This window comes from Lissotriton vulgaris, chromosome 5 (assembly GCF_964263255.1).
Source record: "Lissotriton vulgaris chromosome 5, aLisVul1.2, whole genome shotgun sequence".
Taxonomy (NCBI): domain Eukaryota; kingdom Metazoa; phylum Chordata; class Amphibia; order Caudata; family Salamandridae; genus Lissotriton; species Lissotriton vulgaris.
The window spans coordinates 568,698,365-568,723,807 of NC_141693.1; the positions used below are offsets into that span (position 1 = coordinate 568,698,365).

A 25,443-nucleotide genomic window follows, 5' to 3' on the forward strand; every position below is an offset into this window, starting at 1 on the left:
GCCCTACTCGAACGCTTGACGTTACAGGGTGGTTTGGTGATCAGTAAACTATTCACATCCATATGAATATTTGCTGGCAAGTGCGTTAGACTGTTCCCATTATATCGATAAACATTTTCCAAATCATTGAGACCAGAGAACATATTTGCACAAGAGATATTACAGGGAATACTTACATACTGGCCAGAAATACCGTATGAGAAAGCTATGGGTCTATAAAAATGTCTAGGTGGTAATGCGCTAACCTTGCTTTATTATACCATTTAATTCCTTCCTGTTCAAAATAGTCTGCACACAAGCCTGTCTGCAGAAATTATTCACTATATAGTCCCCCGTAATGTTTTTTGTAGAATGGTCATGCCATACCACCCTCATCATTAAGATCTAGTCGCCCCCCCCCCCCCCCCCCATGTATTTAACAGTCTATACTTGTGCAACCGATGTCCAACCTTATTACAAAGCTCATCCCCAGACTCATGCTGACCATTCCTTAAAGAAGGAACACTGGCCAGGATTTGATCATTCGGGCAGGCTGCAATTGGAAGGCTCAAAGTGTCTTGGCAGTGAATCACAGCAGGAGTGACCGCACCATGAAGGGAAAGGAGCAGTAGTTGACACAGTAAGGCAGGACTGAAGAATTTTACAGAAGCGTTGGAATTACATATTACTTTGAGGCACCGGGCGTACTGTTTAATTGTAGGCTAGTGGTAGACCTTCACACCCCCCCCCCCACCCCCCTTCCTGGTTTGTAACGGCAAAAACGTTTAAAATTCAGCGACTGGAAGCTTGTGGCTCATTGCACATGTTCTTCTCATGTGCAGTAGTAGAATGATTAGCAGCATGCGCCAAATAACTCTCTTGGCAATCCAAACAGGCAATCAGATGCTTAAGTTTAGTGTCAAGAATAGAGCTAAATAGCATTTCAATTGGAGGAGGGTCAAAATGTAGGGCCACATGTCTGGCTTATTGGGTTCATGGATTCTGTTTGAATATTATCCACTGGCTTGACCCATGATAGTAGTGGTTTGCCACTTCTGTGAATACATGGTGGTTTCCACTTTATGGGTCAATTTTGTTCCCCAGCAGTCTTTTCCGTTTGGCAAATAGTCTGCGCAGTTTCCAGAATATCTAATTTAGGGGCCGTCTCAGTGGTGTCTGTGCAGACCGTTATATCACTGCTACGTTTTTGGCAGGCAGACAGTGACGACTGACTTCCCCACTCACAGATAGGGCGCTATAATTAGGGACTTTATGAACGCCACATTGCTAGTCCAATGCTACCACATAGTCCATAGATAACCTTCGCTAAGTAAGTTAAGTTTCGTTGGCCCCGATCCCAACAACTCTATCAAGTATGCTGTCAATAGAAGCTGTAGTTGTGACATGAAGCTATTGCATCCCCAGCAACTTTGCGCTTCCCAATAGTATTAAATGGCATGGGGTCTCCCCTTTGTACAACGAATGCCAGGTTACTCGTCCCCGTGTGGCAAAGGTGTTTTGCCCAGTAGAGCCTTGTCTTACTGCAGACGGGCCCACCCTTGCCCCTAGTGCGGCCTGCCGCTGTCCTGCGCTGCGGGAACGCCACACCCATTTCAAATGGGCTGGTAACCGGAGGGAGTTGTGGGGCTTGAATTCCTCCCCTAGCAGTGTGGCAGACTCTGCGCTGCTTTCCTCCCAGCAGTAGTGCAGCGCAACAAACCATCCACACTTGCTCCCACAACCTTGGGAACGGAATGCCCTATTCAGATGGGCGGGTAGCTGGGAGTTGTGGCAATTGAAGTCCTCCCCCAGGGAAAGGCCAGCAGACTAAGCCCAGCTTTCCTCTCTTGCTCTCCTGCGTCTGATAGACCGTTAAGATATTCCACGACCACAAGGAGGGCAGATTCAGTGGTGTAAAAAGCCCTGAAGCCTGATTGGGAGGGAAGCAATAACCCATTAGTCTTGATCTACTAAGTGAGTTGCAGATTCATGTGTTATAACAACACCTTGGCTAGGACAGGTAGAAGTTAAATGGGCCAAGAGTTTGACCATATAAGAGGATCAAGACTAGGTTTCTCAAGAAGAGACGTGACAAACACCCTTGTCCATGCCAAGGGAAACACTTCCTACAGACAAAGACATTGAGAAGCTGAGTAAGTCATTCCATAATTTGCCTAGACATCTTGCCCAGTACAGAAAACGGGCAGGAGTCCAGTGGAGAGCCAGATCTGGTGGCTTGAAGAAGTGAGATAAATAAAGGCACTTCTAAATGACTGAAGTTGTTAAAGATGCTGAGAGACCCAATTGGGGGCTCACACAAGCAAACTATAGATGGACTTGAGAATGTAGATTGAATATCTTCAATTTTCTTAAGGAAGAAATGTGCAGGTTCATCAAAGTGATCTTGAGAAAGTGATGTGGAAGGGGCATTATTTGCCTCATCAGATATCCTTAACTATCCTCCGAGGGTTTTATCACAGTGTTTGCTGAAGGAGAATGTTAGGAGGAGGATCCATAGCTCTTTGGTGCAGAGTTTGGCCCAATGGACCTGTACCTTCAGGATGATGATGGTGAACAAAGGCCCTTATGAGAATATCTATAACTGTCCTCTGCCAGTAGTCTGTACACTTAACTAGAACTGCTCATGAAATTCCCTGCTGTTCCCCCGAGGTTTTGTCCTTAAATTTTGTGATCAAGAAAGATGTTGAGGTTTTGGACCTACAGTTGCTCTAAGTGCATGTAAAAACAAATGTCCTAAAGGAAGTCTTAACTTCTTTCGAACACCTTAACAGAACCCTTGCTACTTTTTAATGGGGCTCTGATGGAACCGGTTTTAATGCCTGGCAGAAACTGTCCACTGCTCCAACAGTAAATGAACTGGTGTCTGCAGGAAGCTGGCTCTGTGTATATACTATACCAAAGTGAAGTATAGTGTGCACAGAGTCCAGTGGAACCCAAAAGGTAGGCAGAGGTAAGGTAGATAGCACCACACTCTCTATTTGTGGTAGTGTGGTCGAGCAGTAAGGCTTTTTCAGAGGACAGTGTTAAGCATTTGTTGTACACACGGTCAGCAAATGAATTCACACACTCAAAGACTGACGATCGGACCAATTATTTTTGTATAAAAATATTCTTCATTTTATTTCTTAGAACCTAGCAAGCCTGGCACAGGTAAGTGATAAATACTTTGCAGTAAATGTACAGTTGTAGTACAGTTTAGATTAGAATTGTATATGCACTTTGTTTTGACTTACAATATCGTTACTGAGAAATGCAATGCTTTGTAAATACAATACATAAACTTTAAATGTCATTTTTAGTAAAATGACCAGTACGTTACTTTCAGATTACTTTTCTTATCCAGTGTAGTATACCTGGATTCTACACTGCGTTTTTGTTAGTACAATTTTAAAGAATTGCTTTAGGTTTCCCAACTCCACACTTAAAAACTTTTCATAGTAAAACAGTCAATGTTATCCTATGGAGGAAAATAGTGTAATTGGTTTAAAGGTAAGTACTTTGTTGTGGTAGTTGGTGTTCTTGGGTTAGACTCGCGGGTCTCCCAGGGTCAAGGATGCACTCTTGTTACACCCTCAGCGGCACCAGGGAGGCCTGGTGCACAGTGCTCAATGTTTCCCAACGGGTGATGGGAGCCTCCGTTTGGTGGCTGCTGACGAGCAGGCTACTGGGTTTTGGGAGCAAAGTTCCTGGACGTTAGCTCAGGGCAAATGGGGGTTTAGACCAGCACAAAAGATGCACCCTCAGCGGCACTTGGGTTGGACGGGTGCAGAGTGCTGTTTTGGCATCGGAAGCCCTGTAGCTTTCAATGGGGAGTCTCCAGTTTGCAAAAGCACTGCAGGCTCAGGGATGAAGTTCTTCTGGGTGCGACCACTACTTGGGGAGGTACGTTGGGATCTTGGGGGTTGGTTAGGCACTGTCGGTTGGGCCACCCAAGGCTGTGGGGTGTCTGGTACAAGGGTGCCTTTTAGGATCGGATCTTCTTACCAGCTCCCGGTTGCAGTTGGGGGACCTTCTGGTTTGAGGTTGCAGGCGTCGGCTGGAGGCTTGAGGCGGGTCGGGGGTCCCTAGGTCAGGATTGCAGCTGTGACTACGTATTAGTTAACTCGCGGTGGAAAAGGCTGGTTACCTACATCTCTCCTCCGCTGCCCCGCTACAATACCACTCCCTGCCCTCCGATGCAAAAGACACTAAAATAGGAGTCTTTTTGATTTTTACTTCCCTTACTCACCCATTGAGGTTAGAGTTTTTTCACCATTAGCGAGTTTTGCTAACTTGGTCACAAGGAATTAGGATTGGGTGTGCCTTTTAGGGGGCACATACCGTCCAGTTCCCTGTTTTAGGTCCTGATGAAAACCTGGTACATTCCATCTTTGGTTGAAACATGTAGACCAGTACACATATAGAGATACTTTTGGCCTTAATTACCCTCACAGTATCTCGCCTCACCTTTTTAATATTGTCCAGTTGCTTGTAAATAAAATTTATCTCCCCACTAAGTTAAACCAGGACAATTTTTAACACACTTTTTTCTGCACTTACACTCAAAACCTGCTCCACTGTAATTCAGGTGTTGTAGTACACCCTGGTTACGCTAGGCCGCCAGGGTGGACCCCGTTGATGAAGCATATCTGAAAGAGACACGTTAGTGATAGATTCCTTACCTTAGAATATCCCCAGGCGTCAGACTGGATCCGGAAATGTTTGCGTAGCAATACCCCTGCGCGCTGGTGGGCGTCATCTGCGGCTCCGCGTCCGTCGTCGGTGTCGTGAGCGCCGGGATGACGTCGTCGGAGTATATAGACGGCGCCCATGCGCGCTGACGTCAGTTCTTCTTTTTTCCGCGCCAGCTAGCGCAGATCCGGAAGAAGCTCTACCCCCAGTCACTTTTTGACTGAAAACTTTTTTGATCTTTTTGATCCTCTATTTAGTCGATTCTCGACTATCGGTGCCAGGGATGCCCGGGTTCAAGCCTTGCTCGAAGTGCGGCCGACTCATGTCGGTCACGGACCCCCATCGCCGGTGCCTGAAGTGCTTAGGTCTCGACCACGACGATCGAACCTGCTCCGACTGCCGGGCCCTGACGTCGAAGGCTAGGCGGGAGCGGTCCCGCAAGCGTCTCGAGCTGAGGCAGTCGGCCCCGCGCCGCTCCAGGTCCCGGTCCCGGTCCCGGTCCCACGGGAGGTCGAGGGACAGGTCGCGAGGTCGGAGTCATCGACGTTCCGGGAGTGGACACCGATCGTCTGGTTCCAAGTCCTCAGGTAAGAGGCATGAGAGGTCGGAGCGACACCATCGATCCTCCGACCCGCCCCGTCGCTCGCACGATGCGACCGGGGACTCGGGCGACACCGCCCACGCGGCTCCGCGGGAGTCGCAAGCGTCGCCGCCTGCCCCACACCTTCGGGTCCCTGGGCACGGCGCGTCGCAGGAGGAGGTCGAGAGGTACCTCATGGCCATGAGGGCCCTCCCTCCTCAGTCGGTTCCCGTGGCGCCTTCGGGCCGATCGGCTCCGTCTGGAGGTCCTTCCGGGTCGGGCGCTTCGGCCCCGACGACGTCGGGTACTTCGGGCCCGGCGCCGCTGGCGACTTCGGTCCCGGCGCCGAACGACCTCGCTGGATCCGGCTCCGGATCCGGGACCTCGCCGGTCGACCCTACGACCTCGCCGGCGCCGTCCCTTCAGGTGTCGTCCCCGGCAGCCGATGTGGTTGCCGCCCCCAATGTTTCCTACGGTCCTCCTCCGGAGTCGGAGGGGCGCCGCTGGGCGCCGATTCCGTCGGCCTTCGGAGAGTTCTATCTCCACGAGGAGGCCCTGGCTGTTCATCCTGGTCTCCAGGAGCCAGGTGACGAGGAGCAATGGGAGGAGTCCGAGGACCCTCTGGCACGTGATTGCCAGTCGAATCAGGACTGGACATATGAGCTTGGGGAGGCCAGTGGTATTGACACCTCGCCAGACACTGGATTTACGTCGCCCCCGACTGTGGCTTCGGAGGCGGGTTCTGCTTACAGTGTAGTGTTGACGAAGGCAGCTAAGGCCTTAAACCTTCAGCTCCCCGTCGCGGCCGTGAGGACTAATCTCCTCACTGAGGTCCTCAAACAGCAGTCCGGCTCCGCGGATCCCCTCCTGCCGTTCAACGAGGCCTTGTGTGACGTTCTTCTGGGCACTTGGTCCAAGCCCGCCACAGGCCCCCCTGTGGACAGGAACGTGGCCAGACGCTACCGCCCGGCACCGGGCGACCCTTGCTTTTTGTCCACCCACCCCAGCCCCGAGAGTCTGGTCATCCAGGCCTCCAACTCCCAGACCGCATTCCCGTCGGCCCCGCCCGACAGGGAATCCAAGAGATATGAGCAGTTCGGGAAGAAGGTCTTCTCGTCTGTGAGCCTAGGGCTACGGTCTGTGAACACCAACTGTCTCTTGGGCCGCTACACCCACACTCAGTGGGACACGGTTGCGGAGGTGCTGCCACAATGCCCTGAGGAGGTCAGGGCTAAACTCAGCCAAACCCTTGCGGACGGCCGAGATGCGGCACGCTTCTCTATCCGGTGTGGGCTGGATACCACGGACTCACTGGGCAGGGCGATGGCAACGACGGTGGCGGTTCGACGCCACGCCTGGTTGAGGTCCGCCAACTTCTCGGCCGATGTCCAGGCCACCCTTCTGGACATGCCGTTTGATGGCCGTCGCCTCTTCGGCGACAAGGCAGACCATGCGCTGGAACGTTTCAAGGACTCCAGGGCCACGGCCAAGTCCTTGGGCTTTACGGCCCCACGCCAGCAATCGGGTGCCTTTCGCTCCTTTCGTGGCCACGGAAGGGGCGCCCCACCACGGACCGTCAGCCACGCGCCGCAGACTGTTCAGCAACGCGGTGGCGGCCGTGGGAACCGCCGTGGCGGTGGTCGGGGCCAGCGGCGAGGCCAGTCCACACCTCCCTCAGCAGCCCCCGCCTCAAAACCTTCCTAGTCCGAGTTTTCAGGCCCATGTGACGCCTGTGGGAGGCAGGGTTCGCCATCACCTCTCCCACTGGCATTCAGTCACTTCGGACAGGTGGGTGCTGCAAATTGTCCGAAGGGGTTTCTCCCTCCCCTTCGAGTCTTCCCCTCCATCCATGCCACCTCAATACCACCGTGTGTCGGGGGATCACTTGCAACTTCTGCAAGAGGAGGTTTCGGCCCTCTTGGCCAAGAGGGCCATCGAGCGCGTTCCTGGGCCAGAAGTAGGACGTGGTTGTTACTCCCACTACTTTCTGGTACCCAAGAAGGACAAAGGGGGCCTCCGCCCTATCTTGGATCTGCGGAACGTCAACGGCTTCCTCCGGACGGAGAAGTTCAAGATGCTCACTTTGGCTCAGGTCCTGGCTGCCCTGGACCCGGGAGACTGGATGGTAGCGTTGGACTTGCAGGACGCCTATTTCCACATCCCCGTCCTGCCGGCCCACCGGCGTTACCTACGGTTCATGGTAGGCCAAGAGCACTTTCAGTTTACCGTGCTCCCCTTCGGCCTTGCCAGCGCCCCACGGGTGTTCACGAAGGTGATGGCGGTGGTCGCAGCCCATCTGCGCAGGCAGGGGATATCAGTCTTCCCCTACCTCGACGACTGGTTGTTGAAGGCGGGCTCGCCCCAGTCAGTCGTCAGCCACCTCCAGACTACGGCCGACCTCCTGCACTTGCTGGGGTTCTCCATCAATGTGCCGAAGTCACACCTGTGTCCCTCTCAAAAGCTCCTCTTCATCGGAGCGGTTCTCGACTCGGCGCAGTTTCGGGTTTACCCATTCGAACAGCGGGTTCGGGATATTCAGGCTCTGATTCCTGTCTTCAGGCCGTTATCCCGGGTCTCGGTCAGGTTGACGCTGCGGCTTCTGGGGCTGATGGCCTCCTGCATCCTTCTGGTGCGTCACGCCAGGTGGCGGATGCGGGCTCTGCAGTGGGACCTGAAGTTTCAGTGGGCCCAGCATCAGGGCAACCTGTCCGATCATGTCCTGATCTCAGAGGGCACTGCGAAGCAACTGCAGTGGTGGCTCACGGACCGCGACTGGGTCAGTGGCAGACCCCTCTCCCTACCCCAGCCGGAGCACGTAGTTGTGACGGACGCGTCCCTCCAGGGCTGGGGAGGCCACATGGGAGAGGCGGAGATCAGAGGCCTCTGGTCTCCGGCGGAGTCCCGGCTCCACATCAACCTTCTGGAGCTGCGGGCGATTCGTCTTGCACTGAAGGCATTCCTCCCCTCTGTCAAGGGGAGCGTAGTGCAAGTGTTCACCGACAACACCACCGCCATGTGGTACTGCAACAAACAGGGCGGTGTGGGGTCGTGGACCCTTTGCCTGGAGGCTCTGCGCCTCTGGCAGTGGCTGGCACATCAGGGCGTGACCCTGGTGGTTCAACACCTGGCAGGCTCTCTGAATGCCAGGGCGGACTAACTCAGCCGCCGGTGCATGATGGATCACGAATGGCGTCTGAACTCGGACGTGGCGCAAGGTCTCTTTCGACAGTGGGGAGAGCCTTGGTTAGATCTATTCGCCACAGAAGAGAACGCGCAATGTCAGCAGTTCTGCGCGTTGGAGTTTCCAAGGCGGCACTCGCTCGGAGACGCTTTTCGTCGCGAGTGGAGCTGCGGTCTGTTGTACGCCTTTCCGCCTATACCACTTCTGCCCAGAGTGCTGAAGAAGATCAGGCGCGACCGGGCCCAGGTCGTCCTTGTGGCTCCGGACTGGGCACGAAGATACTGGTATCCCGAGCTACTCAGCATGTCAGTCGATCCCCCGATTCGTCTGCCTCTTCGGGAGGACCTTCTGTCGCAGCAGCAGGGGACGGTCCTGCACCCGAACCTGTCCAGTCTCCACCTACAAGCTTGGAGATTGAGCGGCGGCAGTTGAGGCCATTTGACTTGCCTCCCGAAGTCTGTGATATCATTCTGGCAGCCAGGCGTCCCTCCACAAAGTCGGTATACGCCTGCCGGTGGAACAGATTTGTGGCATGGTGCACAGCAAAGGCTGTGGATCCCCTCAATGCCCCTCTCTCTGAGGTTCTTCTATTCCTTCTTTCCCTTGCCCAGCAGGGCTCTGCTCTGGGCACTCTTAAGGGGTACCTTTCTGCTCTTTCCGCCTTCTTACGGCTACCAGATCAACCCTCTTTATTCAAGTCCCCTATTGTGAGTAGATTTCTGAAGGGCATCACACACATGTTCCCTCCTGTTCCCTTCGTGATGCCCCAGTGGGACTTGAATCTGGTTCTCACCTATCTGATGTGTGCTCCCTTTGAGCCACTTCATAACTGCCCTCTTCGTCTCCTTACTCTAAAGACGGCCTTCCTGGTTGCCATCACCTCTGCCAGGAGGGTGAGTGAGCTCCAGGCTCTTTCTTCTTCTCCACCTTTCCTGTCTGTTCATCCTGATAAGGTGGTGTTACGTACACGTCCTTCCTTTCTGCCCAAGGTTGTCACGGCCTTCCACATCGGGCAGTCCATCACCTTGCCCACCTTCTTTCCGCCTCCGCATCCCTCGAAAGAGGAGGAGAGGCTCCACCGTCTGGATCCAAAACGTGCGCTCTCCTACTACCTAGACCGCACTCGCCAATTCCGGGTGGATGACCAACTCTTCGTTGGTTACGTGGGCGCGAAGAAGGGAAAGGCTGTACACAAGAGGACCATCTCAAGGTGGATCATCTTGTGCATCCAAGCATGCTACTCCATGGCGAGGAAGGAGCCCCCGGCTGGATTGCGGGCTCACTCCACTCGGGCCACGGCAACGACAACTGCCCTGGGCCGCGGTGTCCCCCTGCAGGACATCTGTCAGGCAGCCACGTGGGCCTCGCTGCACACGTTCGCAAGACACTACTGCCTGGACAGTCAAGTCCGGAGGGATGGCTTCTTTGGCCGTTCCGTCCTCCAGGACTTTCTGGTGTGATATTGGTTCGCAGACCCGCCACCGGGGTTGGTATTGCTGGGGTATCTATTCTAAGGTAAGGAATCTATCACTAACGTGTCTCTTTCAGATGCACAAGTTACTACTTGTGTAACGATATATCTGTAAGAGACATTAGTTAGTGATAGATTCCTTACCGCCCTCCCATCCTCCCCGTTCTGCGAACCGATATTTAGGGTTAAGGTCATCCCTTTTCAGGGCCCTAGTTTCATGGCACCAGTGTTAGTTCTATCATGGCTCTGCGTATCTGGCGCGGAAAAGCTGTGTTATCAGAACTGACGTCAGCGCGCATGGGCGCCGTCTATATACTCCGACGACGTCATCCCGGCGCTCACGACGCCGACGACGGACGCGGAGCCGCAGACGACGCCTACCAGCGCGCAGGGGTATTGCTACGCAAAAATTTCCGGATCCAGTCTGACGCCTGGGGATATTCTAAGGTAAGGAATCTATCACTAACTAATGTCTCTTACAGATATATCGTTACACAAGTAGTAACTTGTGCGTCACCACTAGGCTGGTGAGTGAGGGTTTTTTAACAAAAGGATAAATCCCTTCCTTTTGTCAGTCAACCACCCCATTAGGAACTTTCTTGATCTTTAATGGTGGCACTCCTCTCTTTGTTTCTTCTGTAATGCCTTCTGTTTTTTTGTCTGGTTTTTTGGTCCCTCCAACCTCTTCCCTGCTGCATGTGATCCCATTTCTCCTGTTCTCTCCGTCTTTCTCCTCCTCTCCCCCCTACAAACCTCCTTTTATCATGACAGCAGCTCAACCTTCCCTGCCACATCATGTGCACTATCTTCCTCGTGTGCCCCTCATGAGAACTTTGAAAAATCCAACATCAATATTACCTGTGTGGCATATGTTTAAGTGAGAATTCTTTACGATGCTTGCACATGGAAATAAGACAGGGAGTTTCAACTTGCATACTTGTACAGAAAATTGGGAGATTTGCTCATTAGCATGGACTGACCGATTAGGATATGAGAAGTTGAATGCAGGGTGTTAGACGTGGCACCTTGGCGTGAGTCTCCCTTCCGCTTTTTGCTGATGTGCCTCAGATGTTTTGCTGGAATTCGCTGCTCAGGGCACTGCGCCACGGCCAATCCGTGCCGTAGTGCAAGTGCTCCCAATTTAAAGTGAATACGTGTAATTGTTTTCCATGATTGGCTTATTGGATTACTGTCAGTCCCCAGTAAAGTGCACCAGGAGTGCCAGGGCTTGTAAATACCGATACAGCTCGTGGGCCTGCAGTGCGGGTTGCGCCACCCACAGAAGCCACCTTGTAAAATGTGTCTAAGGTCTGCCATTGCAGAACCTGCGTGCAATCTCGTACTGTCATGCTGGCTGGGTAAGTGCACACACTTACCATCCTCTAACCCTTCCCTTTACTTCATATCAGTCACCCCTTTGGTAGGCCCACGGGCAGGGTGCATTGTAAGCATAAGGTAGGACAAGTCCTGATGTGCGTGGCATGTCCTAATAGTGAATTACAGCTATTCTCGTTCACTATTTCAAGGCTACCTGTTCTCGTAGGCCAGAATGGGCTGCTGGATTATTACACTCTATAATCCCAATAGACTCAGGGAACATGGTAGGTTGTCAAGTTTAGTATGCCTGAACTCAGAATAATAAAATAATTCTTTTAGTAAATTTTATTTTAATATCCTGTGTTTGCAAATGCTACTTTTAGAAAGTTAGCATTTGCTTGCCTAACCATCTCGGCCCGCCTCTGCTCTTATGTGTATTTTCTGTCTGGGTTGTGTGAGTGACAGGGCTGGGGGGAGACAGTTGGTGAATAGAAAGATTACCCCAGGATGGGTGGGGGGAGTGCCCCTTGACTCTGAATAGGCCTGTGCTCTGCCACGTCAATGCCGGCTCCTCCCTCTGGCTTACGACTCCTCCCTACACCTTGTAAGGAGAGAAGGGAAGACCGTCAACAGAGTACTCCTGGACTGTACTTGTCTTCACAATGCTGGCTCCACCTCCTGCGGAGCGTCTGCTGGGCCTGCCCTGCTCGCTGAAAGGAAAATCATGACTTCGCAAAACAAAGTACTCAAGAGCTGCGATGGACTATGCAAAGGCCCCCCTGGCCGGGAAAGACAAAAGAAACGGTGTATAAAAAGAGGAGCTCTGCTCCTACCAAATCACATCCAGTTTTGACCTCAACGAACCTCTGCCTGACTAGAAGGACCAAGAGCAGCTGAGGAGAGGAAACCTGCAGTGGTGCCTTGCTGAGAGCGGAGAGGAAAAGACCAGAGAGAACTTTGACGAATTGTGCCTGAAACGATCTCCAAGGGCTTGATCTCGACCTTGCCCCTGACCTGAACCCCAGGACCATTCGGTTCAATTCTGCCTGTGCCCGTCTGCTGTTGGGCCCTTCAGTTCTTATTCCCTCACCGGAGTTGTGACTCTGGTACCTTTGCCCTCCTAAAGTCGTGACAGCTCGGAGCCTTGTCGCCCCGCCACAGAGAGCCCAGGTCAAGCTTGAGTCGCTCTCCGCTTCAGTGCCGGGCCGCCCGCTCTCCTGACACCTCGCATGCTACGGAGCGCATTGTGCGCCTCTCCTTTTCTCCCGCCGTAATCTGCACAGAGCGCGTCTGATAGCCTCGGCGGTCCGTACGTCGAAACGTACCCGATTGTCTCGCTTTGCCCTCCTGCATACGAAGGCCGCACCTTTAGAAGGCCTTCCGTACATTAATACCGGAGGCCCGGTGCTGCACCTGTCTGCCCGAGAACGCGATGTCCCACACAGATCCACAGGTACGGCCCGGCGTACTAAGAAGAAGTACGCCCCGCAGGCCTGAACGGCGCCTCGCCCCGTGAGTTGCTCCAGACCCCGGATCGCCGCAATCCTCCATCGTCCTGCTCACCCGCCTCGCACCTCGAGGGGGCTTTGAGCCGGATAAATCCCTAGTGTGATTCTCAGGGCAGGGTCTGCAATGTTTGCGCTGATCTGGGCGCTTATGCCCTCAAGAGTTATTGAAGCAGTCAAAAATGAAGCAGCACTTTTGAAACTACGGAGGAAATTCCCTTTTACGGAAGGGATCTAGAACAGAATACCACAATGAGGTTCAAATGCCATTAGAGGTGAAGGGACATATCTATGCATCATTGCAAGCCATTTTTCATACATTGTAAAATAAACATTCCTGAATTGCTCTTCAGCATTGCTTTGCTTACCAAGTGGCAAGCACACTAATATGGATCATGTTCCAGTGACAGTCACTAAAGGTGTCACCCAGCCTACTCTCAAGGAGATGTTTCACATCTGCACCAATTATGCTGAACACTTGGCAGACAAGGGTGCTTTCAGACTCTAGTTTTTTTTTATTATGTTCACTACAGCAGTTTTTCCTATTAAAATCTTAAGAATGCAGTAGAGTACCTTTTTCACATCACTATCAATATGTGACCAAAGATCCTCACATTTCTTGCCTTTGGCATCATCACTCAGCAAACATCTGTAAACTGTTACCACATGGATAAGCTAGCATTTATAGCCCCTTGGACTGAGAACCATCAGCTAAGGGACACAGTTAAAATGACTAATTCTTTGATGCCACACAAATCACGGAATTATTAATATTTGCGTTTTAGTTCCTGTGCATAAGAAAACAGTGCACCAGAATGGACTAAAGCCAATAACATTCCTCATGAAATCTGAAGATTGTAAAGATGCTTTCAGCATATCATCTAACAAGTGGCAAGGATCTCTTACAGGGAGCACTTAAGCTCAGGTATCAATTTTGACAGGTCATCGCACAACTTGTTTTATATACGTAGCTGAATCACTGCAAACGCAAACAATATCACTCCAATCTTTGTGGAACTTGGAAAGAACTATTTTTGCAGAGCATTCCAAGTGACACTGGGTTCCATGTTTTCCAAAAGTCTGGTGTCATGATTTAACCACTCTCCCAGATGCTTGGTGATAGCGCTCTTCACATATACTGTCACTATACATTGCATTGAATGTTTAAAGCTTGAGGTGTTGGCAATTTACCTACTATCAATGCTGACTCACTAAAAACTGGGGGCTGATGTATTAAGAGTGTTTACCCATTCTCGGTGGGTAAATGTGATGACCCATATTAGGAAACATTCTTATGAAACCCAGCCATTTTACCCATCAGTGAAAGAATCAAGCACAGCCAAAATATCAAATATGATTTTGAGGTTTCCTGATTCTCTACAGTTTATAAAATAATTAAACAAGACCTAAAACATGCTTCTAAACCCTGCATCTTTAGACCAAAGACCACAAAACTGAAAAAAACAAAAGGAAGAAGAAACAATATTTTAGTGGCATCCCTAAACAACATTCAAGCAGAATACTGTTGCCCAGACTTTCTTACTGCTAGCTTGTATAACAAAGTTACATTTATTAACCCCTAAAAGAAGAAAAAAGTCTTTCACTCTGTTTTTCCTTTCTTTGAATTGCATTTACTTTGTGGCTTTGCAGGTGTTTTTTCAGTATTTGTTTTCACTGGTGAGGGCTATTTCTCTTACAGTGAGTTTTATCAGTTATTATAGGTTTAAACCTAAAACCGGACAATTTGTACTCTACATAAAATCTGCTACTCGTTAGTGAAAAAGCAGCCTCTGGAAAACTTGAGGGCTTGCTCCGCCAGAGCCATGGCTGCAACTACTGCTTTAGCATGTAGGGTACCTATCCATGACATTTTCCAGGCAACTATGTGGGCGTTGCTCCTCACGTTCACAAACCACGATTGTTTGTACAGTACAGTCGGGTCCATCGAGAGACATTTTGCCCGTTCGGTCCTGCACAACTTTTTAGTTTAAGCCACTTTGCTGCCTTTTCTCTGGGGATGTTATTCTTGTGGTATTTATTCTAAGTTAAGGAATCTGTGATAAGAAGTCTCTTAAAGAACAAGTTACTTACCTTTGATACTACCTTTTATGGTAGTAGTCGATCTAACCACTGATTCCTTACCAATCCGGCCTTCCTTTGCGAACTGGACTCCTTCCCTTGTAAGGTCCTCTTTATCTTCAGCACGTTAGTCTACACAACTGTTCTGATTTGGCTGCGTATCTGTGGATTGTGTCAAGAAAAAAACTCAAGTCCGCTTGCTTCTGCAATGCCTATATAAGCACCGAGCATGTCACATCCAGCATGGAGTTCGACAGAGCGCCACTTACTGGCATGCAGAGGTACTGCTCAAGATTTTCCGGATCCAGTCGGATGCCAGGGAAATATGCTCAGGTAATCCTTTGTGATTATAGCCTCTACCAGAAAAGGCATTAACAAAGGTAAGTAACTTGTCTACGCCTGGTAGTTCTAATCCAGGCAGTAGATCCATGCCAAATGTTGTTTTGACCTAATAATGAAACCTTAGCCTTACCGTGATATATGTGGCTCTCCTCTTATGGACCCTGTTGTCAATCTGTTTCGTCTTAAAGCACGTGACGCTAATTCCAAGCGAAATATTAAAAATGTACCTGCTAAAGAACCTGCGTGTGCTTGCTCACCGAGAAATGCAAGCATTTTTAACTTCTAAATAAGCTGAAACTATGGGTTTATACCTCTGAACAAGAAAATCTAAGTTCTATTTGCACTATATAGCAGTCAAGTGTATCTCTCATAGCATCCAAGTGTGCTCGTTTTATCAACACCCATGATCACCTAACTTGGGGGAAGAAAAAAAATCAGCCTGTGAATTTTCTATTACTGGTATTGCTTATTAAAAAAATGTATTTCAGTCCAAAAGGCAGTTGATGATCATTGGCTGCCCATGCTTCTTTTGCCAATACTGAATGTACGCATTTTCCTGTAGTGTAATTTGAACCAAAATGTACATCTTGCAACGAGCAAGTATTTCCAGAAACTTACAACCCCCAAAGAGAGACCGATTCTTCTGTATGCATCAAAGGCTTTTCTAAACTACCTGTTGGGAAACGATAAGATCAGAATTCACTGGCCAAGCAATTCACAAGATAAGAATTTTGAGGCTCTGTTCACGGATTCATTCTGACATAATGTCATATGTTTCCTTGGTGTAGTCACATAAGTTCCTTATTTAATAGTAGTTTGCCTGTATGCCGTAGATGGTGGATTAGCACTTGACTTTTGGATGATTCCGTTCAGTGGCTTGTATATTAAATGCATTTTTGTTTAAATACCAAGGATTCTTGCCCTTCAGCTGGTGAACAGTGTGTCGCTACTTAGAGCTGATGTTTTTATGGTTATTTCTAACTGCAGGCTCCTCAACTAGATACAAGTCTGGATCTGGACATTTTTTACAGCAGTGCTTTAGTAGGTGGTGTCATGCCACTCTGCAATGATTCTCTGCAGCCAAGGAAGTGATGAAGTGGGCACTGACATCCATTCTTATTTTTCAGCACCCTACTTTTTCTGTCTTCTGTCAATTTAAAGTTTCTGGGGACAGTGTACTCACCAAAAACCGAATTTAAGCCAAGGTGGGACTGCAAGAAGCATATGTTACGTCACAAGTGTCCCCTTATGCACCCAAAGAGACTGCAGGACTGGGAAGTGCAGAAGCTCCACATCGCTCAACATAAGAGGTTTTTTTCAATGCACAGTTCCCACTCAGCCATGGATATACCGTCTCAAAGCCGCTCCTGCAGAAAGTCCTCTTTCCAGTTGAAATCTTCCAGCCTTTTGAAAACAAGCACCAATTAACACCAATTAAAACCCAATCCTGTCATTCTAAGTGCAGTAGGAAGGCCTTGGCGCATCCTCTGGTCCTCCTTTGGTCCCCTCTGGTCCTCCTTTGGTCCCCTCTGGTGCTCTTTTGGTCCCCTCTGGTGCTCCTTTGGTCCCCGCTGGTGCTCCTCTGGTCCTCCTTTGGTTCCCTCTGGTGCTCCTCTGGTTCCCTCTGGTGCTACTTTGGTTCCCTCTGGTGCTACTTTGGTTCCCTCTGGTGCTCCTATTGGTCCCCTCTGGGGCTCCTTTTGTCCCCTCTGGGGCTCCTTTTGTCCCCTCTGGGGCTCCTTTTGTCCCCTCTGGGGCTCCTTTGGTCCCCTCTGGTGCTCCTTTGTCCCCTCTGGGGCTCCTTTGGTCCCCTCTGGTGCTCCTTTGGCCCCCTCTGGTGCTCCTTTGGCCCCCTCTGGTGCTCCTTTGGCCCCCTCTGGTGCTCCTTTGGCCCCCTCTGGTGCTCCTTTGGCCCCCTCTGGTGCTCCTTTGGCCCCCTCTGGGGCTCCTTTGGCCCCCTCTGGGGCTCCTTTGGCCCCCTCTGGGGCTCCTTTGGTCCCCTCTGGGGCTCCTTTGGTCCCCTCTGGTGCTCCTTTGGTCCCCCCTGGTGCTCCTTTGGTCCCCCCTGGTGCTCCTTTGGTCCCCCCTGGTGCTCCTTTGGTCCCCTCTGGAGCTCCTTTGGAGCTCCTTTGGTCCCCTCTGGAGCTCCTTTGGTCCCCTCTGGAGCTCCTTTGGTCCCCTCTGGTGCTCCTTTGGTCCCCTCTGGTGCTCCTTTGGTCCCCTCTGGTGCTCCTTTGGTCCCCTCTGGTGCTCCTTTGGTCCCCTCTGGTGCTCCTTTGGTCCCCTCTGGTGCCCCTTTGGTCCCCTCTGGTGCTCCTTTGGTCCCCTCTGGTGCCCCTTTGGTCCCCTCTGGTGCCCCTTTGGTCCCCTCTGGTGCCCCTTTGGTCCCCTCTGGTGCCCCTTTGGTCCCCTCTGGTGCCCCTTTGGTCCCCTCTGGTGCCCCTTTGGTCCCCTCTGGTGCCCCTTTGGTCCCCTCTGGTGCCCCTTTGGTCCCCTCTGGTGCCCCTTTGGTCCCCTCTGGTGCCCCTTTGGTCCCCTCTGGTGCCCCTTTGGTCCCCTCTGGTGCCCCTTCGGTCCCCCAGAGATGCAGGGGTCTCTACTAGTACGACTGCCAGTTGGTCTGCTCCTGACAGTCTGCCCCCTCGAACTTCTACTAGGCCCACACTGACACAACCCTGGTCTCTACACATCCACCAGAGTCTCTAACCCCAAACCAATGTCTGCCTACTTCAGGCCCATGTTGCACTACGAAATCACTGCGGTGCAACCAATTGTTATTGAGCCTGATGGCAATCCATCAACTCTGCCACAATTCCAGTAGTACAATGAGAGGCTTCAGGCTCGTGTCTGATCTTATTTTGGTCCAGTGCCTAGCACACCTAATGTCACTCTGATCACTGATGGGGGACAGCTTCCTTCCCCCTATTATACTGTTGATGCCTTGTATTTAGATCTCCAGATTGCCAGGGGGCTAGATGCATATCCTGAAACAGAACTAAACACACCACATGGACCGTCAATGTCAATGTGTCATTTATAGTTATTTAGAGAGCTACTGAATCTCTAGTTTTGAAATTGTTTACTATTGAAGTTGAGACAAATGTTTTGACTGAAAATCTTCAGCCATGGATAGCTTTATATGAGCTGTTGCTGCTGTCTTTTAACTAGCCCCTTACTGACCTCCTACTGATAACTTGGTCAAAACTATGCTCCTGCCCTCCTGTTAGTTGAAATGTGACTAGGCAAAACAGACTTGCACCCGGCAACCTTTTGCACCCTACACCCAAAGGTATGATAGTTTAAAATTAAACCAGTACGGTCAGACTCCATTTCTTTGTGACCAAGCTTCCTAATATAGAATAAAAGAATTGAGTTAAAAATTAGAATGCCTTTTTCTGCTAGTTTAGCTGTCTGAGCCATTAACACAGTTTTCTCTTGGTAAGGTAAACCCATGTGTTGTGGGAAATGGCCAATAGACTGGCCTGGACACTGCATAGCCTAGCTTTTGCCACCAGTATCCTGCTCAGGCGCCATCCTGGTTGATGTCATCTGGATTTTTGCACGACATGCTAGTATACTGAGTTGTTATGCCTTTTGATCAGATTTTTGTGTGTGAAAAGGCTGATTCAGCAGTGGAATGATTTATATACCGTTGAGCCACAGCTGTGTCTTTCAGGCTGTGACTACCAGCAGATAATCCATTTTCACACCAATGTAGGAGGTTTAGGTATTGCTCCAGGGGGCTAGCACACAAATTGTGCAAGTCTTCCCACCTGTACTACAGCAACTGGCCCAGCCCTTTTTAGACCAGGGGCTTGGCAACAGCTGAAGGATTTCATAGAATTAGGGACAGCAGTCCTCCAATTTTTACTCTCCCTTTGCAGCGGCTACCATGTTGCTTTAGTTTGCCCTCACAGACCTATATCTGGCATGTAAGAGACAGGTGTGCCTAACAAATTGTTCAAAGGGGCTTTGTTCTGTCCCATCATTTCTTCCCCATTCTACCTTCCTCCTAATGCCTGAGGGACTTTTGAAAAAGAAAGCACTCATGATCCTAATGCAGGAGGTCATTTGGCCGTTGTCAGAGGGGTACCATTGAGCGGGTGCTGGACTCTAAAGCAGGAAGGTTTCCCCATACCCATCCTAAATATATGTTTGTTAAATGCATTGACATAATGTTTTTTTGCTCTTAACCAAGGAGACTGGATGGTGTCCCTGGGCTTGCTTAATACACATTTCCATTTACCCACCCTGCAGTCCCAGAGTTATTTGCAGTTCATGATTAGATCAGAAGACTGAGTTTGCCCTGCTTACCATAGCCCTTACCTTAGTCATTCAGGTGTTAACAAAAGTGAATAGCATTGGTCGCTAGCCATCTTTGGATGTGCATGTGTCGCAGAGCTCAACAACCGCATGCATAAGGTGGGCCTCACTTGCAGCTGTAGATTGCCACCAGACTAGATAACTATTTTGGAACTAATTTGTTAGGCCTGACCATTTGGTTGTAGTGTTGTAGCAATCTATTATTTTGAATGCCTTCTCCTTTTACGCTAAGGTATATCTTACTAGTGCTCACAATGTTCTGTTTTGAATTTGAACCGTTTTTGATCAAATATACTATGTTGTGACCCCTGCTTTTCTAAAGTAAGCTTGTTTAAAAGATTATGATCATAGTTTTAGCAAATATTCTTTACTTTTTCAGGTAACTGTGCATAATCCAGAAAATCAAAGCTATTTGATTGCTTACAAAGACTCGCAGCTTATAGCTGCATCAGCCAAGTAAGTTGTATTTTTATGCTGTTTTAGTGGTTCAATGAATTAAAAACAATGACTAGTAATAAAACACAGCTTTATGTTCGAGGCATATGAGCTGCAGATTCTGCATTATGCATAGATCTCCATCTGGTGTTGGGCTTGGATGTTTACACTTTGTTGTTGTCTTGGAAGAGTCTTTTGTAGTCACGAGATGGGTTACTCCTCCTTGGACAACAGTGCGCATGGGCATCGACTCCATCCTCGGATAGTTTTTTTCCGCCACCGGGTTCCGATGTAATTTTTGCGTTCCGCTTTGGTGCCATATTTCCAAACCTTTTCGATGCCAAAAAACGATCGACCACTAGACTGTATTGATTTCAATTGCGTGATCTTCTCCATTCCTGTTGTCGACGCAGGCTGCTGGGCCTATTTACACCATTCGGGCCTACAGCTCATGGAAAGGACTCCATTTAAAAAGGCCCCCAGTGTGGAGCAAAATTCCCACACAGTGACCATCACAAGGTCTGTAATGTGTGCCTCTCGCCCGAGCACAACAAGAACAATTGCCAAGCCTGTGCCCTTTTTCGACGATTGAAGAAAATGATCCGCGATAGTCTGGCCCGACAACACATCATGGCGCAGCGAGCAGCTCCGGCACCGGTAGGCATCTTCCATGAAGGCCCGATGTCCCGGGGTAGGTTTCTGAAGACCTTGTAATCGTGTCCGAAGCAGGACACTCAGGCTCAGACGACCACATCACTCCTGGTCAACGAGTGAGTACAACTGCCCCTACCACATCTCCACCAGGAAAAAAAAGGCCCTGGTTAAGACTTCTCCTGCTGGCCCCATTTGCGACAAAAAAAACTTCAGAAGCCCCGCCCTCGGGCTCTGATGATAAAGAACAAGCTTTCCAGTAGCTCAGCACCAAGCAAACCCCATATCAGTGTCCCACAGGCTCCTTCGGCACCAAAGCCGGACGAGCAACCTACTCCCAAAAATGAAGCCGGTGCCTACCACCTCCACGCCAAAACACACTGATCCAACATCTTCGGAACCGAAAGAGATTTCCAGCTCTATAACAAAGTGAAAGGACCCAAAACCACCTCCTAAGGCCTTGGAGCAGAAATCCAAACCACGCTCTGATCCAAAAAAATCTGTACTGAAAGCGGTCACTGAGTAAGAACAACTTTTTCGACCGGATCCTGTTGATCCCAAACAGAAAAACCTTCATATAGACCCCAAAACAGGACATATGGCTAGTATTCCACACAAAGAGGAAGCTGGACACACCAGACACTGCAGTGCCTGTAAAGAAAAAGGACTGTGCCACTTCACCAATCTTCTCCTGTTATTCCTCCTCCGCCTGATCTTCCTCCAAAGCCTGTCTCTCCTCCAGAGCCTTCAATCCTTCCACCTCACTCACGACCACTACATGATGATGATGATAATTTAGGGGGTGGGGGAAGCCACAATGACCATTTCACTGACCCTGATAATGACACGGACACACCACAGGACGATTGGGACGATTATGATCCCCAACCATATCCAGCAAAACCATCTCCCCCAGATGACAATATTGGTTTTGGCCAGCTCGTAAATACAGTTGCTGTTTATCATGGTGTTCACATGCATTCAGACCCTACAGACGAGGACTTCCTTCTTGATACCTTCGAACAGTCACAAAAACTGTCCAAACCTTGCCAATGCTAAACGGGGGTCATTAAACATTCCTCCAACACATTCAAAGACCCGGTAAGAGCTAGAATTCTCAATCCCAGGATTGCAAAAAATATAAACCTGCCCCAGATGATCCCATCTACATCAAAGGCAGCTACCCTTAGAATCACTAGTAGTAACTAACGCCAGGAAGCGCACGAACTCTCAAACCTCCTGTGTCGCACCACCTCCGGATAAGGAATCTAAATTGTTAGATGCCTTTGGCAAGAGTTGCTGCCCAAGCAGCTAATAGCTGGTGCATAGCCAACACACAAGCATTACTCGCTAGGTATGATAGGACTCACTATGACCAACTAGAATCCCTATTACAATATTAACCTGATCAATATAAAACACAGGCAAATGACTTAATTCAAGAGGGCAAATTAATAACCAAAGCATCAATAAAGTGTGCCCTTGGTGCAGCAGACACATCCTACAGGTCCATTAACACTTGTGTGCTACTTAGACCCCCCAGGGTATCGCGATTTGCAAAAAAATCGCGAAATCTGCAGCTTTGTGCAAATCCCGTGATTTTAGGCAAACCGGCCGCGAAATCCGCCGTTTTCATTGGGCACACGCGGAGAGCCAATAGAAACTGCTCTGCTCTCGGCCGCGCTAGTCTTCTTATTGCCTCCTCACTCCCCGATCCAGGATTTCGCGGGACACCCAGGTCAGGAAGAGGTGAAGGTGGAAGCAGCCGGCGGCGAGGGAGAGCAAGCAGGAGGCCAAGGACCGGGACGACGACGAGTACAGGTGCCTTCCTCGGCAGCTGGCGGCGAGGGAGTAAGCAGGAGCCAGGAGGGAGCAAGGACTGGGACGACGACGACGAGTACAGGAACGTACCTTCATGCTGCTACTGTGCTACTGTGAGGGCCCGTCGCACACGGAGCACGCAGCGGGCCCGGGGGCTAAATTGCAGTTGTTGTTCTTTCCGGTGGGGTCCGCCGCACGCGGTGGGCCCGGGGGGGCCAAAGTCTATTTGTTTTTGCTTTCCGGTGGGGCCCGCCGCACACTGGGCACGCGGCGGGCCCCGGGGGGCCAAAGTCAGTTTGTTTTACTTTTCGGTGGGGCACGCCGCACACAGGGCACGCAGCGGGTCCTGGGGGAGGCCAAAGTCAGTTTGTTTTTCTTTCCGGTGGGGCCTGCCGCACACGGGGCACGCGGCAGGCCCAGGGGGCCCACATTGCATTCCTTCGGGCCCAAAGTCCATTTTTCTTTCTTTCCGGTGCTTTTTGTCACAGGGTTGCCCACAGATGAATTCATATTTTAGCTGTGCAGGTTTTATCTTCAGGTGGAGAAGTGTGGCTCACGGTGTAGAGCAGGCAGACCCGGAAGCTGAGGTCCGACCCGGGACCAGGGTTCAATTCCCGACGCGGCAGGGTCTTGAGCTCAAATGTCAACGGACTCGATAATTCTCGCTTCGGTGCCTGCTCTAATCATGGGTTCTCACTCTGCAACTCTGGGCATTAAGCTTGCTTAATCTCCACAACGGCCCCCCTGCGGCGGGATGCCTGGCTTTCACCTTGGGGATGCCCTGTAGGGGCTATCTCACAGGGAAAAGCCAGGACGGGTTCCCAAGGCAAGCGCCATGAAACCTCCGGGTAGCTGTGCGCTCAATAAATGCAATAATAATAATAATAATAATTTCTCCACCACTTTCAACTGTAGATGTTAGGTGGATTGATTTTGAAGCATTTGACTTTTATTTACCACATCTTGAAATGTGCTGCATGATCTTGGTATTATTGTTTTTACATTATAACCAGCAGCACAATACTGGTCTAGATTTGGAGTGCTCAGAAGAACTGAACGTACATGGTCAAGATTAACATGCCTTTTAACCCAAACAAATGGGCTGAATTGTAAATAAACAAAATATACGTAGCTCCATGTTGTAAAATAACTCAAACAATAAGATATCTGTTTGTTGTCGAAAAAACCCCAAAATAAAATGCCGCTAAATTTCCATTTTTGTGCCGCTAAATTTGCCAATCCATGCCGCTATATCCTGGGGGGTCTGCTTAGACGATATGCCTGGTTGCGCATTTCAGTCTTTAAATAGGAGGTACAAACAACTATCCTCAACCAGCCGTTCAAGCAGGAACAACTTTTTGGACCAGCTGTAGACACCACTGGACAAAATGAAAAAAGACAGACTGCTAAATCCATAGGAGCATTACAGTCTCCAACCACACGTGGCTCCTTTCGTCGCTCCTTCTATAGAGGTGCATCTAAAAACATTGCAACAGATACCGCCTCTTCCTACAAAAACACCACACAAAACATCCCCCATCAGAGGATATATTAGAGGCAGATATAGGGGACATAACAAAGGCAGAGGCAACAACAACACTTGCGACTCCCACACTAATACACAGTGACTTCCCTCCACTCCCCCAGACCATTCCACTCCGTTCAGGGAAGACTCTCACAGTTCCTACCTGTCTGGAATTCCATCACAGCAGACAAGTGGGTAACACAAATTATCCAGTATGGTTACTGCCTGGAACTTACAGCAACCCCACCCACCATACCACCCAAACAGCGTCCAATGTCCACAGAACACCTCACGCTCTTAAAACAAGAGATTCTCTCACTGCTTGTAAGCATGCAATAGAACCAGTTCCCTTACAGCATCAAGGAACAGAGGTTTATTCGCTGTATTTCCTAATACCCAAAAAGGACGGCACCCTAAAGCCAATACTCGACCTCGGACCCCTCAATCTCTATAGTCAGATTATTTTCATATGATCACTCTCCAACAGGTCCTCCCACTCCTACAACAAGGCAACTGCCTTGCCACACTAGATCTCAAGGACGCCTTCTTCCACATACCCATACACCATGCTCACAGGAAGTATCTATGGTTCATAGTGGACAGACAACACTATCAGTTCAAAGTTCTTCCATTCGGGGTGACCACCGCACCTAGAGTATTCACAAAGTGCCTTGCGGTGGTAGCAGCACACTTAAGAAGACAACAAATCTGTCTTTCCACATCTCGACGACTGGCTAATAAAAGCCAAGTCACTCACCCATTGTGTTCATCACACTTAACCATCCAGCTGCTACACAACCTGGGATTCACACTGAACTACCCCAAAATCAAATCTTCAGCCTTACCACATACATTAGTATCGAGGGGCAACAGTAGACACCTCCAGGGCTCTGGCATATCCCAATCCAACCAGGAAAGCCAGAATGGAAAGACTAATCAGCAGGTTTCATCAGCAGCATTCCCTCCCAGCAAGGGTATTCATTCAGCTCATAGGAATGACAGCCTCTCGTATCTTTATCGTACCTCATGCAAGACTTCAGATGCGCCCCTTACAGGAATGCATAGCACGTCAGTGGAACCAAGCTCAAGGACAAATTATAGATCGGGTGTTGGTGGACAGCCACACACATCACTTTCTGCAGTGGTGGAACTCACACAACCTGTCCAAAGGGCGGCCGTTCCTAGAGCTGGTTCCACAAATAGTGCTAACAGCAGGCTCATCACTCACACGCTGGGGAGCCTAAACCACACAATTTAAAGCAAATGGACCACTCAACAGAAAGTGCTCCACATCATTCACCTAGAATTACTAGCAATAAAGTCATTCTAAGTACATCTACAGCACAAGACTCTCCTAGTCCGCACACATAACGTGACAGCCATGTATTACATTCAAAAACAAGAAGGCACACATTCTTTGCAGCTGTCCCAGCTCGCACAAAACGTTTGGCGATGGGCCATTCCACAAAACCTATACCTTCTGGCAGAACATCTTCCAGGAGTTCGCAATCAGATTGCGGATGTGCTAAGTCGACAGACACA

General features: G+C 49.9%; 1 protein-coding gene across 2 annotated transcripts in view; it reads left to right on the forward strand.

Moving 5' to 3' along the window:
* WAPL (WAPL cohesin release factor) overlaps positions 1–25,443 on the forward strand; it is a 1,140,053-nt gene that overhangs the window by 679,610 nt on the left and 435,000 nt on the right. For both annotated transcript variants that reach the window (XM_086922027.1, XM_086922028.1), the window contains exon 12: positions 19,849–19,925. In XM_086922027.1, coding sequence (XP_086778153.1) covers positions 19,849–19,925 — 77 coding nt within the window. The remainder of the gene's footprint in view (positions 1–19,848; positions 19,926–25,443) is intronic.